General features: G+C 63.7%; 1 protein-coding gene and 1 long non-coding RNA gene across 4 annotated transcripts in view; one reads left to right on the top strand and one right to left on the bottom strand.

Moving 5' to 3' along the window:
• Nucleotides 1-1,170: 1,170 nt before the first annotated feature.
• Nucleotides 1,171-13,158, bottom strand: part of Etv6 (ETS variant transcription factor 6) — an 82,649-nt gene continuing 70,661 nt past the window's right edge. For all 3 annotated transcript variants that reach the window (XM_090324550.1, XM_090324548.1, XM_090324549.1), the window contains 6 exons: nt 10,201-10,365; nt 8,041-8,175; nt 4,462-5,004; nt 2,842-2,984; nt 2,054-2,154; nt 1,171-1,596 (listed from right to left, as the gene is read on the bottom strand). In XM_090324550.1, coding sequence (XP_090180676.1) covers nt 1,491-1,596; nt 2,054-2,154; nt 2,842-2,984; nt 4,462-5,004; nt 8,041-8,175; nt 10,201-10,264 — 1,092 coding nt within the window. In that variant the 5' untranslated portion in view covers nt 10,265-10,365 and the 3' untranslated portion in view covers nt 1,171-1,490. The remainder of the gene's footprint in view (nt 1,597-2,053; nt 2,155-2,841; nt 2,985-4,461; nt 5,005-8,040; nt 8,176-10,200; nt 10,366-13,158) is intronic.
• Nucleotides 5,465-6,956, top strand: LOC150042437 (uncharacterized). The gene is made up of 3 exons (XR_016533617.1): nt 5,465-5,777; nt 6,096-6,251; nt 6,672-6,956. It is a non-coding gene; the product is annotated as an uncharacterized LOC150042437 (long non-coding RNA).

Raw genomic sequence — 13,158 nt, 5'->3', positions numbered from 1 at the left:
GAGCAGCGTGGCTGGGACGAGATGGCCCTCGTGTTCTTGGAGGGGGCTTTAATTGGAAGCCCCCACAGAGGGTCCCGGGACCTGGCGCAGTGAAGGCCCAGAGCCGCGCTCCGCAGGGAGCCGTGCGTCCACGGCCTTGGGAGCTCCGGGCACCCGGCCAGCCCGGGGTCCACCCGGGGCTGGAGGTGAATCACCCGCTCCCTTTCCTTGGCAGTCCCGGGGACCTCAGGGTGCTGGGTAGGCACGGACACGCCGGAGCAGAGCGTGGCCCCGTCCTGAGCTCCGGGCCCGCCTGCCTCGGCCGCCCAGAAGGCCCAGCTGGGGCACAGCAAGCTCAAGTCCGGCCTCGGACCACGGTCCACCTCCCTGGCGGGGACCACCACCAGCGAGGACTGCCTGCGCCCCGAGCTGCTCACGCCTGGGCTCTGCCAGCCGCTGCTCCAGGGAGTGAAGCCCGAGGTTGCAGAGGGAGCAGAGGAGGGGGGGCTATAAGGCAGATTTGGAGTTAAAGAGAATGCTGCAGATACTGGTTCACCAAACCAGGCCTGGAGAGTTGGGGGGAAGGAGGGCACACAAGACTGGCACCCCACTCGCAGCCGGGAAGAGGTGCACGGCTCCCTTCTGGTGAAAGCGCAAAAATGGGGACGGACTCGGGGGCCCCCAGGATGCCCTGCGCTCAGTGGCTGCAGAAAGCTTCGAGGGGGAAACAATCCACAGGCCGGGCCAGGCAGCCACCCAGGGCCCTCGGACGCGCTAGAGAGCAGCTTTCTCCCACTAACCTGAACGACGTTTGCGGAAAATTCTGCCCCACTAGGCCTGCCTGGTCTTTCTCTGCCTCTGCCCAAGCTAATGCCTGGAGACTGGGCCTTCCAGATGGCCTGGGCGGTGCGGACGGGCGCCCGGCTGCCTAGCGGGGGATCCCAGCTCCCTGGTTCTCTAACGGCTGAACCTGGAGAGGTGTCAAAATACAGCAGCGGGGAAGCAGGGAGGGAAGGAAAGAGCAAGGCAGAGGGAGCGGCCTTTCTTCCTCGTGATCCCCCGGTCAACCAGGACCACGGGGGCAGCCGGCAGGGGCCAGCCTGAACCCCCCCACTCCTCCGGCAGTATTCTCTTTTCTGACCAGCTAAGCTGGCCGTACGCTAAGATTTGCAAAAATAATATATATATAGATATATATAAAATCAATATATATTTCCATAGGAAAACAAGATCTGATGTCTTCCCCTGTATGAATGATGAGAATTCATATCGCAAGTTCTTTAAAAAAAAAAAAAGCCAAAGAGAAAAAAGAACACCACCGGAGAAGAGTGGTCGGGGTGGGGGGGCAGACAGAGGCTGCGGGGCGCGGACGACCCGGGCGCCCGGCCGCTTGGTCCCGCCTCGCTGGGGCTCTCCCTGTGGCCGTGCCCAGCGGGCCATGCGCCCGAGCGCCAGCCTGGGCCTGGCGGCCCTGCCGTGGCTGCTCCTGTGGCCTGGCCGGTGGCCCACCCTCAGCAGTCATCTTCCTGGAACATTTGTTCGTCCAGCTCCTGGGACTCCAGGTGCTCCAGCCGGTCTGTCCGGCCGCTCATGATCTCGTCTGGCGTCTTCATAAACCTGGGGTGAGGAGACGGGAGCGCAGGAGGCTCCTGAGCCACGACCTGGGAAAGCTCGGCCCGGTCGCCTCGCTCATGGCTGCAGGGCTCAGGGAGCCCGGACACGGCGCGGACGTGGTTCTGGGGCTTGAACTCGGGGCCACAGCTCTCCTACGTCCAGTCTGATACCCCAGCTACATCCTACGCCGTTTCTACTGCCCTGCAAAGAGCCGTGCTAGCGCAGTAAATCCTCCCCCAGCCCCACGGCTGCCGGCCGCTCAGGAAGCAGCTCGGGGGCTGGAAACCCGAAAGCGTGCGTTCAACCCTGGCAATCCTGGCTTCCCTGCAGGCCATGGCTGCCGTGCCACTCTAACCACCAGGCAGCGCTGACTCCGATCAGCTCTGGCTTCACTCAAGTTCATGGGGGGCGGGGGAGGAGATGGGGAAGAGGAGGAAGGGTGGAGTGGAGGGGCACCTACCTGAACAGAAGCCTCTGTCCGGGCTCCTTCTTGATTATGTTCAGCTTGTAGTAATGGCGCAGAGCTCTGGACATTTTCTCATAGGTCATGTTCGTTCTGTTCTGTTTGTTCGGAGGAAGAAGGAAGAAAAAGCACAAAGACACAATGTGTGAAGTCGGCCTCGGACAGGCGCCGGGCAGCCATGCCAACACAGCTCTCCCGGGCTCCGCCTGGCCTGGGCGCCTGCTCATCCTCCAGCCGCCCCTGTCCCTGCCGCCCCCCGGAACCCATGCGGAGCCCTTCACCAGAGGGTTACAGCTGGGCTCTGGCTTGGTGAGTGAGTGACTCAGGCTGTGGGCACAGCGGGGGCCTTGCCATGTGCTGGCCCCATGTGTTGGCCTGCTGAGCGGTCGGTCGAGGGCGGCGGGAGCCTCCCTGGCTCTCACGGGCCCCAACCCCAGCCCCGGCCGACCTGTCTGCGCCCTGGCCTGGACCAGCGACGGGCTCTGCACACCTCAACTCTAAAGGACTTCGCTGGACACCCATCCCCTCAGAGCTCCGTGCTGTTTGCTGGGAAAGGGGAAGGCGCCCCAGCCAGGACGGTGTCTTCTGGGAGGACATGGACTTGTGTGGACACAGGAAGTTCTGGCTGAGCAGGACAGGACACGGGACTGTCCCTGAGGCCCCGGGGCCCCAGAATGCGTGGACCTTCCTAATGGGAGGGGCAGGGACCAGGTCCACAGAGGTGGCACAGGAGGGACACTGAGGCAGCCCCCTTCCCGGCCCGAGGACCTGTGCCCTCCTCTTACCTTATGGTTCCCCCAGAGTCGAGCCAGGCCGTTGGGATCCACGATCCGGAATATTTTGGATTCTTTGTCCTCCCATCGGATGAAGTTCTCGTACCGGCTGTCGGAGAGCAACTGGTAGACGTAATCCCAGAGCAGCCTGCAGTCTGCGGGGGGAAGGGAGCGTTCACAAGGCCCCCAGGACCTGATCTCCGAACAATGGGCGGTGAGACAGCAGCCTGGGGCTGGGCAGGGGCTGGGTGCGCATGGAGGGGGGGGGGGGCGCAAGGCTGCCCTGCAGTTCACAGACAGCAAATGAGGGGCCGGCAGGCAGACCGAGGTGGTGGGTGACAAGGGAGACGGAGGTGGCTGAACTGTGGCTAAGGAGAACGAGGGGGAGGGGGGAAAGAAAGGGGGCAGGCGAATGGCCTGGCCAGTGGCGCTGAGGTGGAGCCGAGGCCGGCGTGGTTTTAACGAGGCACCGATAATCTCACGGGCTCACAGCCTGATGAGATCCTCGCTGCCAGAAAGGCTGGTAGGGGACCAAGGACAGAGTCAAGGGCACGCTCGGCCACACTCCTTCGTGCCCTCCACGGGGAGGGGGACCTGGGTTTGAACTCCGGGTCCTGCACGTCAAGGTGCTGCCGGCAGCCCACTGGGGAAAGGCTGGGGGGAGGGGGGTGTCCGGACTCTGCAGCCGGCCCGAGCGCTCTATCCTCCTGCTGCAGCCTGCCCGGTGCTGGGAGCACGGGGACGGGCGTGCTGGAGGGTCGCAGGGCCGGGCAGGCGGGTGAGGGGGCTCGGGCCGGCCTCAGCTCTCCACAGCAGGCCCTGGCCGGTCTCTTCCCTCAGCTGTCCGAGGACTCACCCTGCTGCCTAAGGTCTTTGTGTCTCGCGTCTAGGCAGCCTTTCCCCCTTTTAATGACTAAATGACTGCACCTGACAGCACGTAACGCTAGACCAACACGGACCTGTCCCACCAGCCCGGAGAAAAATCTCAAAACAAATGATTCGAGAAACAAGAGAGAGTCAAGGCAGCTGCTCCGGGCCCGGCTCTGAAGAAGTCTGGCTCTAAGCCCAGGCTCCCGGGTCCTCCCGTGGCAGGACCCTCCCCTCCACCCCCGCCCCTCGCTTCCACCACAAATCCTCAGCGGGCTGAATGGGCTGCAGAACCGATGGCATTCTGCCTGTGTCCTAGTGAATTTTTCCCCAGTCCCAGACCTTGAACCCAGGTCCTGGACTCTGTTCTTGGACTTTCTCAAGGCTGGCGCTCTGCCCCTTGAGCCACAGCACCACTTCAGGCTTTTTCTGTCTGTGTGGTACCAAGGAATTGAATCCAGGGCTTCGTGCATGCTAGGCGAGCACTCCACCACCAGGCCACACTCCACGGCAGACACGGGCGGATGGTGCCTTCTGGAGGGTGACCGCGTGGAAGTGGGGTGTCGAGGCTCAGGGACCACCTGGAGCTCTGGCTCCAGGGCTGCGGGTGTGAGGTGGGGCAGCGCAGACACTGCACACGGTCACTGACGGCCGCGGGCCTGTGCACACGCACACACACACACACACACACACACACACGGACCTGCCCGGGCCCCCTGGCTGTGGCTGGGTGACGTGCCCGCCCCGCAAGCCGCCCCCACTCACCCGCTATCCTCCCGATGGGCATGGCGTGCTCCTCGGGCGGCGACACAGACACCATGATGTGGTTCACGTAGGCCAGGTCCTCGCGGTGTGACAGGTTGATGGGCTTCCCCTCGCGGTGCAGGCCGCCGTCCTCCGACAGCCGCAGCTGCTTGAAGTCCACGGCGTGGCGGGGGTTGAGGGTCAGCGGGTGCATGATGGGGCTGGGCATGAGCTGGATGGCGCGGGCGTTCTCGGGCCGTGGGCTGCTGGGCCGGGCGTGGGCCTCGGGGGGCGGCGAGCGGTGGTTGCTGTCGGCGGGCGACACCGACAGCGGGTAGGCCTCCGGGTGGTGGTTGTCCTGCGGCAGCCGGGGCCCCGGGGCCCGCTCGGCCGGGGACAGCCGGCGCAGCATGCTGTCCAGCGGGGACCGGAGCGGCCGCGGCTCGGGGTCTGGCGAGGGCCGGTGGTTGGTGGTGATGGGGGACCGGTGCAGGAGCTCGATGGTGGGGGGGTTGTGGTGCAGGCTCTCCACCGCCGGCCGCGGCGTCCTCTGCACACAGTTATCTGCGGGGCGCAGGAGAGGGCGCTGGGTGCGTGCACCGAGCCTCGCCGGCCGCCCTGCCCTGCCCTGCCCAGACCCCAGGCCTCGTCCCAGACCCTGGGCCCTGCACTCCCGGGGCCTCTTCTCTCCCACGTCCTCCCCTGGCTCTGTCTTTGCCACCTGGTCCCTGAAGAATGTCCACAGTTCCCCAACCCGGGCGCTCTACCGCTTGAGTCAAGCTCCCAGACCTTGTTTATTCTCCTGAGGCGAATTCAGGGTCTCAGGCCTCTCCTCAGGCCCCCCAGCCACCCCCTTGCCCTTTGCTCCCCCAGGCCCCCCCAGGCCCCCCCTGCCCGTGTCGCTGGGAAGAGAGGTGTGCACGACCACGCCCGCCGTGAGGCTCAGACAGGGTTCTGCCGGCCTTCTGCCCACACTGGCCAGGCAGTACAGTGACAACAATGAGGTGACATGGAAGGTTCTCCGACGACCCCCTTCACTGCACACCCAAGCCAGCCGCTCATCGTTCCTGCCTCCGGATGGTGAAGCCCGGGTGCGGCAGGTGGGGGTGAGAACCCCGGGTCAGAGTGCAGTCACGGCACCAGTGCGGCACCGTTTACAGAGGGCGACCTCTCAAGAGACTTTCTTCTGCAGGGCACACACCAGACACGGGCACCGCGCCCAGGGCTGGCCCGAGGCCTGGACAGAGAATGCATGGCTTCAGCGGCTCCTGTCCAGGCTCCGAGGGCGGGCAGCGGTGTGGAAAACAGAGCTGCCTTCAGGGTCTCCTCTCCACCTCGTGAGCCTGACCCCTCTGTCCCCACTCACCCCGGGTTCTCACTAAAGAAAGCCAGAGTCACCGGCCACGAGACAATGTCTGCCCCAGAGCCCGTGGCCACAGAGCAGCCTTCACAGGGCTCAGAGAAGGTCCGAGACGTCGGCCTCCCCCGTCCACAGAGGGAGCTCAGGGCTCAGGGACCCACGAGGGGAAAGCAGAGGGGCCGGGCTTCCTTCATCTTTCATCTCATCCTGGGGTTGAACCCGGGGCCTGGGTGTGGTTGGCGCCATCACTTGGGTTGCAGCTCCACTGCTGGCTTTTTGGTGGTTATTATTTCAGAGTCTCAGGGACTTTCCAGGCGTGAGTGACGCTGTCATCCTGGTCACCACACAGACGGTGGACACGACACGGAACCGCATCTGGTCACCCCCGCACACACTGCTCCGCAGCGTCACAAGCCCTTCCTCGCGGGGTGGCCGTCGGCAGGGCTGCTCAGTAAGTCACAGACCTCTGAATGATGGCGCCGAGACGGATTCATTCTGAACCTCCACGCAGTTTTTCTTTCTTTCCCTAAACCACTCGCAGAATCTTGGTCTTAAAAGCAAAGGTGTAAAAATACTGAAGGGTGGCGGAGGCCAGGCTATTTCCTGGATCCATTTCCTGCCTTACAAATTTCAGAGGGGCACAGGCTTGGGCCAACTCTGGTCACCTGTGGCTCTCTCAGAAGTCCTGGCCAAGCGTGTGCGCTGGGGGGAGGCCAAGGCCTGGGGGAGGAGGGGAAGGCCTCCCACAACCAGGGCAGAAGAGGAACTGACCTCACGTCCTGGGGAAATTTCACTCTCTCCGCCCAGATCTGTGGGAACCATGCGGGGGGAGACAGTGCTCCAGATAATTCAGATTTTACTTGTGACTCAGGACTCGGAGGAACCTGATTTGTTTGCTTCCCTGCTGGCTGGCCTGAGGAGGAAGCACTTGATGAGGCTGATAGCATTAGAGTGGAGACGTGGACCTGAGCGCATTTAATTCCAGGCTCCGTCCAGGCTGCAAGGCAGGCTTGCGCCGCTGAGACCTTCCCAGCTTTGTTCTGGCTTGGGAAGCCGCCCCCCGGCGGAGGGCGCCGGGCTACGGCACGGCCTCGGTGCTGGGCAGCTGGCAGCGGGGTTCGGAACACGCAGGAGACCAGAGGTGGCAGGCAGAGGATGCCGGGGAAGAAAACAAGAAGGCCGCCCTGGACTGGCCAGCTGGGAAGCTCCCCACTGTCCTGGTTGTGAGGGTGATCTCGGGAAGAGGGAGGGAGAGAGGAAGCAGCCCAAGGCTGGAATCTCCTCTGTCGCCGAGGCTCCCCCAGACCCCTCAGAGACAGGCGGCTCCGCCTCAGGACGGCACAAAACCACCCGGGCTTCTGCTCAAGGGCCCTCCGCTCCCACTCTCGGCTTCGCCGCTTGAAATTCCTGGAAATTCCATGCAATAAAATGACGTCCCAAGTAACGAACACGCAGTGAACCTCAACCAAAGCTGTCGGCCCTGCAGCGGGAGCGGCTGCTTCTGCAGGGATCCCAGGGCTTCTCGGAGCCCTCCTTCCGACCCGTCTTATTCACACGGGCGTCCTGGCTCGGGAGGCGGCGGGGGTGAGGTGGCGCCCTAGCCAAGGACCAAGGGCCCATGAGAGGCCCGCTGACCAGCCCCGCTGCACGCAGCAAGGGACCGCGCTGGGACAAATGAGGGAGGGCCTGGAAACAGGAAGAGGGGCCCCGCTTCCCCGTTGTTAGAGGGGGAACGGGAAGAGGGGCCTCTATGCCCCGGCCTTAGAGCAGAGCAGGAAGTGAGGATGGGTCTCCCTGCAGCTCACCGGCGGGTGGCGGCCAGGGCCGCGCTCGGCAGCCCTGCCCCAGAGCGGGCACTGTCTGCAGATGCTGAAGACCGGCCGGCCCTCCCAGGCCACCGGCCAGGGTGCCGGGCGGCGGGGGCTCGGCCTTGCCTACCCACGGCCACGCGTCCGCTGTCAGAGGGAGCCCGGCCACGACAGGCACGCAGGCCAGGGATGTGGACACCGCTCCCCACACGCCCCGCAGCGTGAGAGCCGCCACGGGAAGCCACGGCCCGTGTGCACGTGGGATCTGGCCTCCTCAGCCTGCACACGTGTGCCCCACACGGGTACACGTGTGCACACCCACACGATACGTGAACACACGCGCACCGCACGCACACTCACATTCGCGAGCAAGCCAGACGCGGCCTCCGTCTGCCTGGCTGTGGCTCCTCGACGGCGGGGGGGGGCACCTACCTTCCTCGTGGTTCTGGTGCAGCAGAGCGTCGGGATGGGTGTGCATGGCGTTTCCTGGCGGGAAGTATGGGGGGAAGAGGAACCGGGGCTTCCGCTGCTTCAGGATGTGCTGCAGGAGCTCGTACAGCACGTCGCCTGTGCAGGGGGGAAAAGGGGCCAGGCGAGGAATGAGCGAAAAGCAGGGCGGGGGCCAGGCTCAGGGGGTTGAGTTCAGACCTTAGTTTAAACAAATGTGCAAACTAGAAAGAAAAGGAAGCCACTGCACCCCAGGTCCATGGCCGCAGCGAGGCTGCCCCAGCCGAGCTCCCCTGCTGGCTGGAGGAGGGGCCGGGCCCGTGGGCCTCCCGTCTCCTTCATCATCTGCCTGGTTCAGAGGACAGGGAAGCCGTCCTGACCTAGCTCGCCTGCTCCGCCGGCTCTGCCCGCACTCCCGGCGATGGAGTCTTGGGGGAGAGCATCTTTGTGCTCCCATCCAGCTCAGTCTCCACAGAAAACTTGTCCATGGAGGTTTCCCTGCAGAGAGGGAAGCAGGCCTTCCCAGCCCAGGCCAACGCCAGCGGGGGACACGGGAGAACACTTCACCAGCGCGCTCAGTGGCGCAGAGCAGGCTCTAGAAGGAACTGGTGTGTTCTGGAACGCTTCCCTTCCAAAAACACCTCTGTCAGCCCCTGGCAGAGGCCGGGGCCGGCGGGAGCGGTGGCCCTTCAAGTGTGGCCGAGCCGCGGATTAGCAAAACCACTGTGGTGATGGAGGCCAGCACGCCGCCCCCCCCCAAGCTCCAAGAGCCGTGGTGACGAGGCCACAGGCTCTGACACGCGGAGGTGCAGTCAACAACGTCCCCAACAACGAACTCTAATTTTAGCCATTTCCAAACAGACACTTTAATTAACAACGAAATGAACTGCGTATTTTGGGTGCGGACATCCCTACTTCGCCCCCTCTAAACCTGGAAACGGGCCACACTAATTCCCTTCTTCCTCCCCATGCCGCCCTCCCTTTGCCCTTGGTACCACAGGACGGCGCCCCCGGCCCCAGGGGGACCCCTATTCCTTCCTCCTCTCTCCAGCTCTGGGCTCTGGGAGCTGGGTGGAAGCACGGCTCTGCTTTGCTGTGATTCGATGATGAGTCAAGGACCAGGGACAGCAGAGTGAGGGGTCTGGCTGGGGCAGGGGCAGGGGCAGGCAGGGAGGCAGGGCGGTGACCACACTGTTGGAAGAATGGCTAACCAGGCAGAACCTGCCCGGGACCACGGCCCCGTGGGGACACGGAGATTCGTAGTCATGGCAATGGCTCTGACGAGAAGGGGACGCGGGGCCCAAAAATACAGTCCTATTTTAATGGCTTGTATTTTAATCTCAAGCAAAAATAAGCCCCTAATCAACACTCCAGTTCTCGTGCTTTTGGCTCTGTGGATCATCTCCCTAAACGTCTCCTAACTGACTGCCTCATGCTTGCCTGATCTGATCAATGTTTTATTTCAGTAATATGCACACTAGAAAACAAAACAAAACAAAAAAAAACCCATGTAAAAATACATCTTCACGATTACTACGGGAACAGAACGGTGGGTGATTAGCCCGCCCGTTCTGGAGGGGGAGGTCAGGAAGTACAAATTTAGTGTCTGCGGTGTCAGAGCTCCTGGCAGCCAGCGGGGCACCTTGAAGTCCCCCGGCCCCCGCAGGACAGTTTCCGCCTCCCTCAGATGCGGCTGTGTGGGCCGGACAAGCAGGGTGGCGGGAGCCGTCTTGGTCCTCGCTTGGTCCTCGCACCGCTCCCGCTCTACCTGTGGGCGGTCTGTGCCGGGGATGGAGTCAGTGGCACATCCTGGCACTTGTCCTTGGACCTTGGGCAGCAGAAAGGGGCACCACGAGGATGAGGTGTGGCGAAAGCGCCAGGCTGGCGTGGACGTCCTGCTCCCATCACTGTCTACCTGCTGTCCTCTTGGGCTTCTTGGACAGGAGCCACCCTGTGTCTAAGCGGGTGGTGACTTTCCTGGGGTCCCCCAGCCAAGGCACGCCACCACAGCAGGGGCTACTGGCTGGCTTAGCCCGGCTTGCCTCGTAGCTTGCCCGGGGGCCCACGGCCCGACTCACGCTCCCCGGGCTCCCCTGGGCCGGAGCCCCCCCTCTCCCCCCCCCCCCGCCCTCCCGGCTGGCTCACCTGAGCCTGGAGAACGGTAGCGGAAGTCCTCTTTGGTCAGCAGCAGAAGGGCCTTGCCATTCATCTCAAACGTGTCGCTCTCGATGGGCCGTAGGGAGAACTCGTTCTCAGCCCACTTGAGCCACTGGGCTACGTCGTCCCTGCTCCAGTAGACGGGCTGCAGGCCTGTGAGAGCCAAAGCTCTGGTCAGCACGCTTAATGACAACCAGCAAACCCCTCCGGGCTTGGGAGGGCACCCTCCCCACCTGGTGTCTGCTCCTGGGCCAGGTGGAAGGGAAGCCATGCACCCCCCCCACGTCAGCATCATGACCAATCTCCATGTGCCCCAAGCAGGACCCCGGGATCAGGCTGAGCTGAGAAGGCTCCGAGCTGGCCCTGGCCTGCCTGGTCCACCTCACGCGGCCTGGAGGGGCTGGGGGTGAGGAGAGTCCTCCCTGGCTCTCCACTGACAGAGATCAGCAGGACAGAGTGAAATGAGGGCCTGGCGCCCAGCGCTGGCCCAGGGCGGGGCGGGGGGGCTGCACGTCAAGGTGCCGTCCTGGCAGGTGCACGAGGTGACACTGCGGGTGCAGGGAAGATGCGTATGGGACAACACCAGCGCAGAAAGGAGGGAGGCGTGCTACGAGACGTGTGCAGCATACAGCGCGGCCCCCGAGGCCATGCGTGAGGACGGGTCTCTGCGCGTGTTGCCTCGCTGAGCCGAGGGACCAGCGGGACCAGCGGCCGGGTCCCCGGTTCCCTGGCCAGCTGGCATCCAGTGTGGTTAGGAAAGGACAGAGGAGGCGGGGGTCGGGTGCCGTCCTGAGCGCCTCCACTTTCTCCCTCACGTCTCTTGAATTACGTCCCCGCCCCCACGCGGGCGCTGTCCCCGAGCTTTTCAGTTACACCACTGAAGCCACAGCACCACTTCCGGATTACCTCTTTTTCTTCCTGCCATTCGAGCCGTCGCTCGTACCCGTCACCCCAGCAGCTCAGGAGGCTGAGATCTGAGGATCCCGGTTCAAAGCCAGCCCGGGCAGGGAAGTCTGTGCGACACTCATCGCCAGTGAACCACCAGAAAGCTGGAAGTGGTGTTGTGGCTCAACGTGGCGGAGCGCCCAGGCCCCGAGTTCAAGACCCCTGCCTGCAGACCCCACGGCAGCCCGCATCCTGCTGCCCGGTTCCCTGATGAAGTGCCCCCACGGGCCTGGTGGAGGGGCTGGCTGCCTCTTTCGGGGACCCCCCAGGAGGAGGCCGCCCCCGGAGCCTGGGGTCTATCCCGAGAAGCCAGGCCCCGCCTCGGCACACTGTGGTGTGTGCTGATAATTTTTTAAAATGGCCTTTTAAATGCAGCCCTCAGAAACCCTGCCAGAAACGCATCGATTGGAAAGACTCAAGCGGAATTACTGAGCTTTGACATAAGGAAATAAATCTTGTCCATTCCCGCGCCTGTAGCTCGGGCTTCCAGGAAGAAACGCTGTCCTTTCCGGAAAGGAAGGCTGAGCGCGCCCGGGCCTCGCGCCCTTTCTCGACAGTGAGGGAGGACGAAAGCACCTCCCTCACTGCTCATTTCCCTGCACCGGAGTCTGAGTCTGCAGTGCCTGGCCCGGGACCATCTAGTCTGCAGCATGTCATGGGGTTAAACACTCTTGTTTTCTGATCAATTTCCCTGCAGATCTGGAGGTGCAAAGGAGAGACGGTGTTTAGATTCTGGAGCCAGCGCCGGGAGTGGGGGGAGGACTGCCCTTCCCTCACTCAAGTCCCTGCACAGCCACAGGGGACTTTCTGGAGGGGGGGCCGCGTGGCGCATGAACACGAGGGCTCCGTGGGTTTGGGGTTCCCTGCAGTGCGGGCTTGTGCTCACCGTGTGCCCCTTGTTTCTGTTGCCCAGACTCCGCCGTCCTCGTGGCCCCTCTCAACTCTAACCCCACGGGGCAGGGGCCTGCCCTTTCTGCCCCATCCAGCCCCGCTGGCCACCCGGCTGGTCCTCACCGCGTCACCACGCGTCACCAGAGACACAACAGACTTCTGCCTGGACGTCGGCAGCCTCTGCCATGCCTCGAGTGTCGGAGAAGTGAGTGAGGGGAAGGTAGCCCACCCACAGACAGGGCCGCGCAGGGGTGAGGAGCAGGGCTCCAGAATCACATGTCCTGGGTTCAAATCCCGTCTCCCGACAGATGGGCCAAGTGACCCTGGGCAAGGTCCTTCCCCGCTGGTGCCTCAGTTTCCCCAACTGTACGGCAGGGCCTCCACGGGAGGCTGTGTGCAGTCTGCACGAGGGATGTGCACGAGGCGCCCGGAGGAGAAGCAAGTGCAGATGAACCTGCCATCAGGATGGGCCTGGCCGGGGATGGACCACGAGAGGCCCTGAACCTGCCATCGTCAAGGGCGTAACACAATCAGCACTGTTCCCACGGCAGCCTGGGGATGAGTCGGGCGAGCGGGGCGAGGACCGAACTCAGGAGGAGCTGGACGTGAGGAGTCACCGACACCCGCTCTGCTGGGCGCCGTCCACACCCGGGCTGACCTGTGGACGTGGGGTCACCGTGGAGCAGCCAGGCAACGAGGGCCCGGGAGAGGGGGGCCGTGAGAAAGACCTGGTGGTACCCAAGCCACGGAGGACAGTGAGTTTAGGAGACGGACAGCAGGACACAGGCCAAGGGGAGAGGGGTCCCTCGGCCAAGGCCGACCTGGGCTTGGTACCCGGGATGGGAGCAGAGCAGAGGCCAGGCGGGAAACAGAGGAGGGGTGCGGAGAAGCGATGGGGATGTGGGCAGATTTCAATTCCTACCCGGGGAGGTGCAGAGGTGACATGAGAGGCTGGGCGGGGAGGAGGGGACTCAGGGGAGGAGGAGGAGGAGGGGGGCTCCAGGGAGGAGCCTGTGCACAGGAGAGGAGGAGGAGGAGGAGGGGGGCTCCAGGGAGGAGCCTGTACACAGGAGAGGAGGAGGAGGAGGAGGGGGGGGCTCCAGGGAGGAG

The sequence above is a fragment of the Megascapheus bottae genome, chromosome 35 (assembly GCF_031878675.1).
Source record: "Megascapheus bottae isolate mThoBot1 chromosome 35, mThoBot2.hap1, whole genome shotgun sequence".
NCBI classification, from domain to species: Eukaryota; Metazoa; Chordata; class Mammalia; order Rodentia; family Geomyidae; genus Megascapheus; species Megascapheus bottae.
The sequence above is the reverse complement of the archived record's forward strand: the minus strand, read 5'-3'. Positions and strand labels throughout refer to the sequence as shown.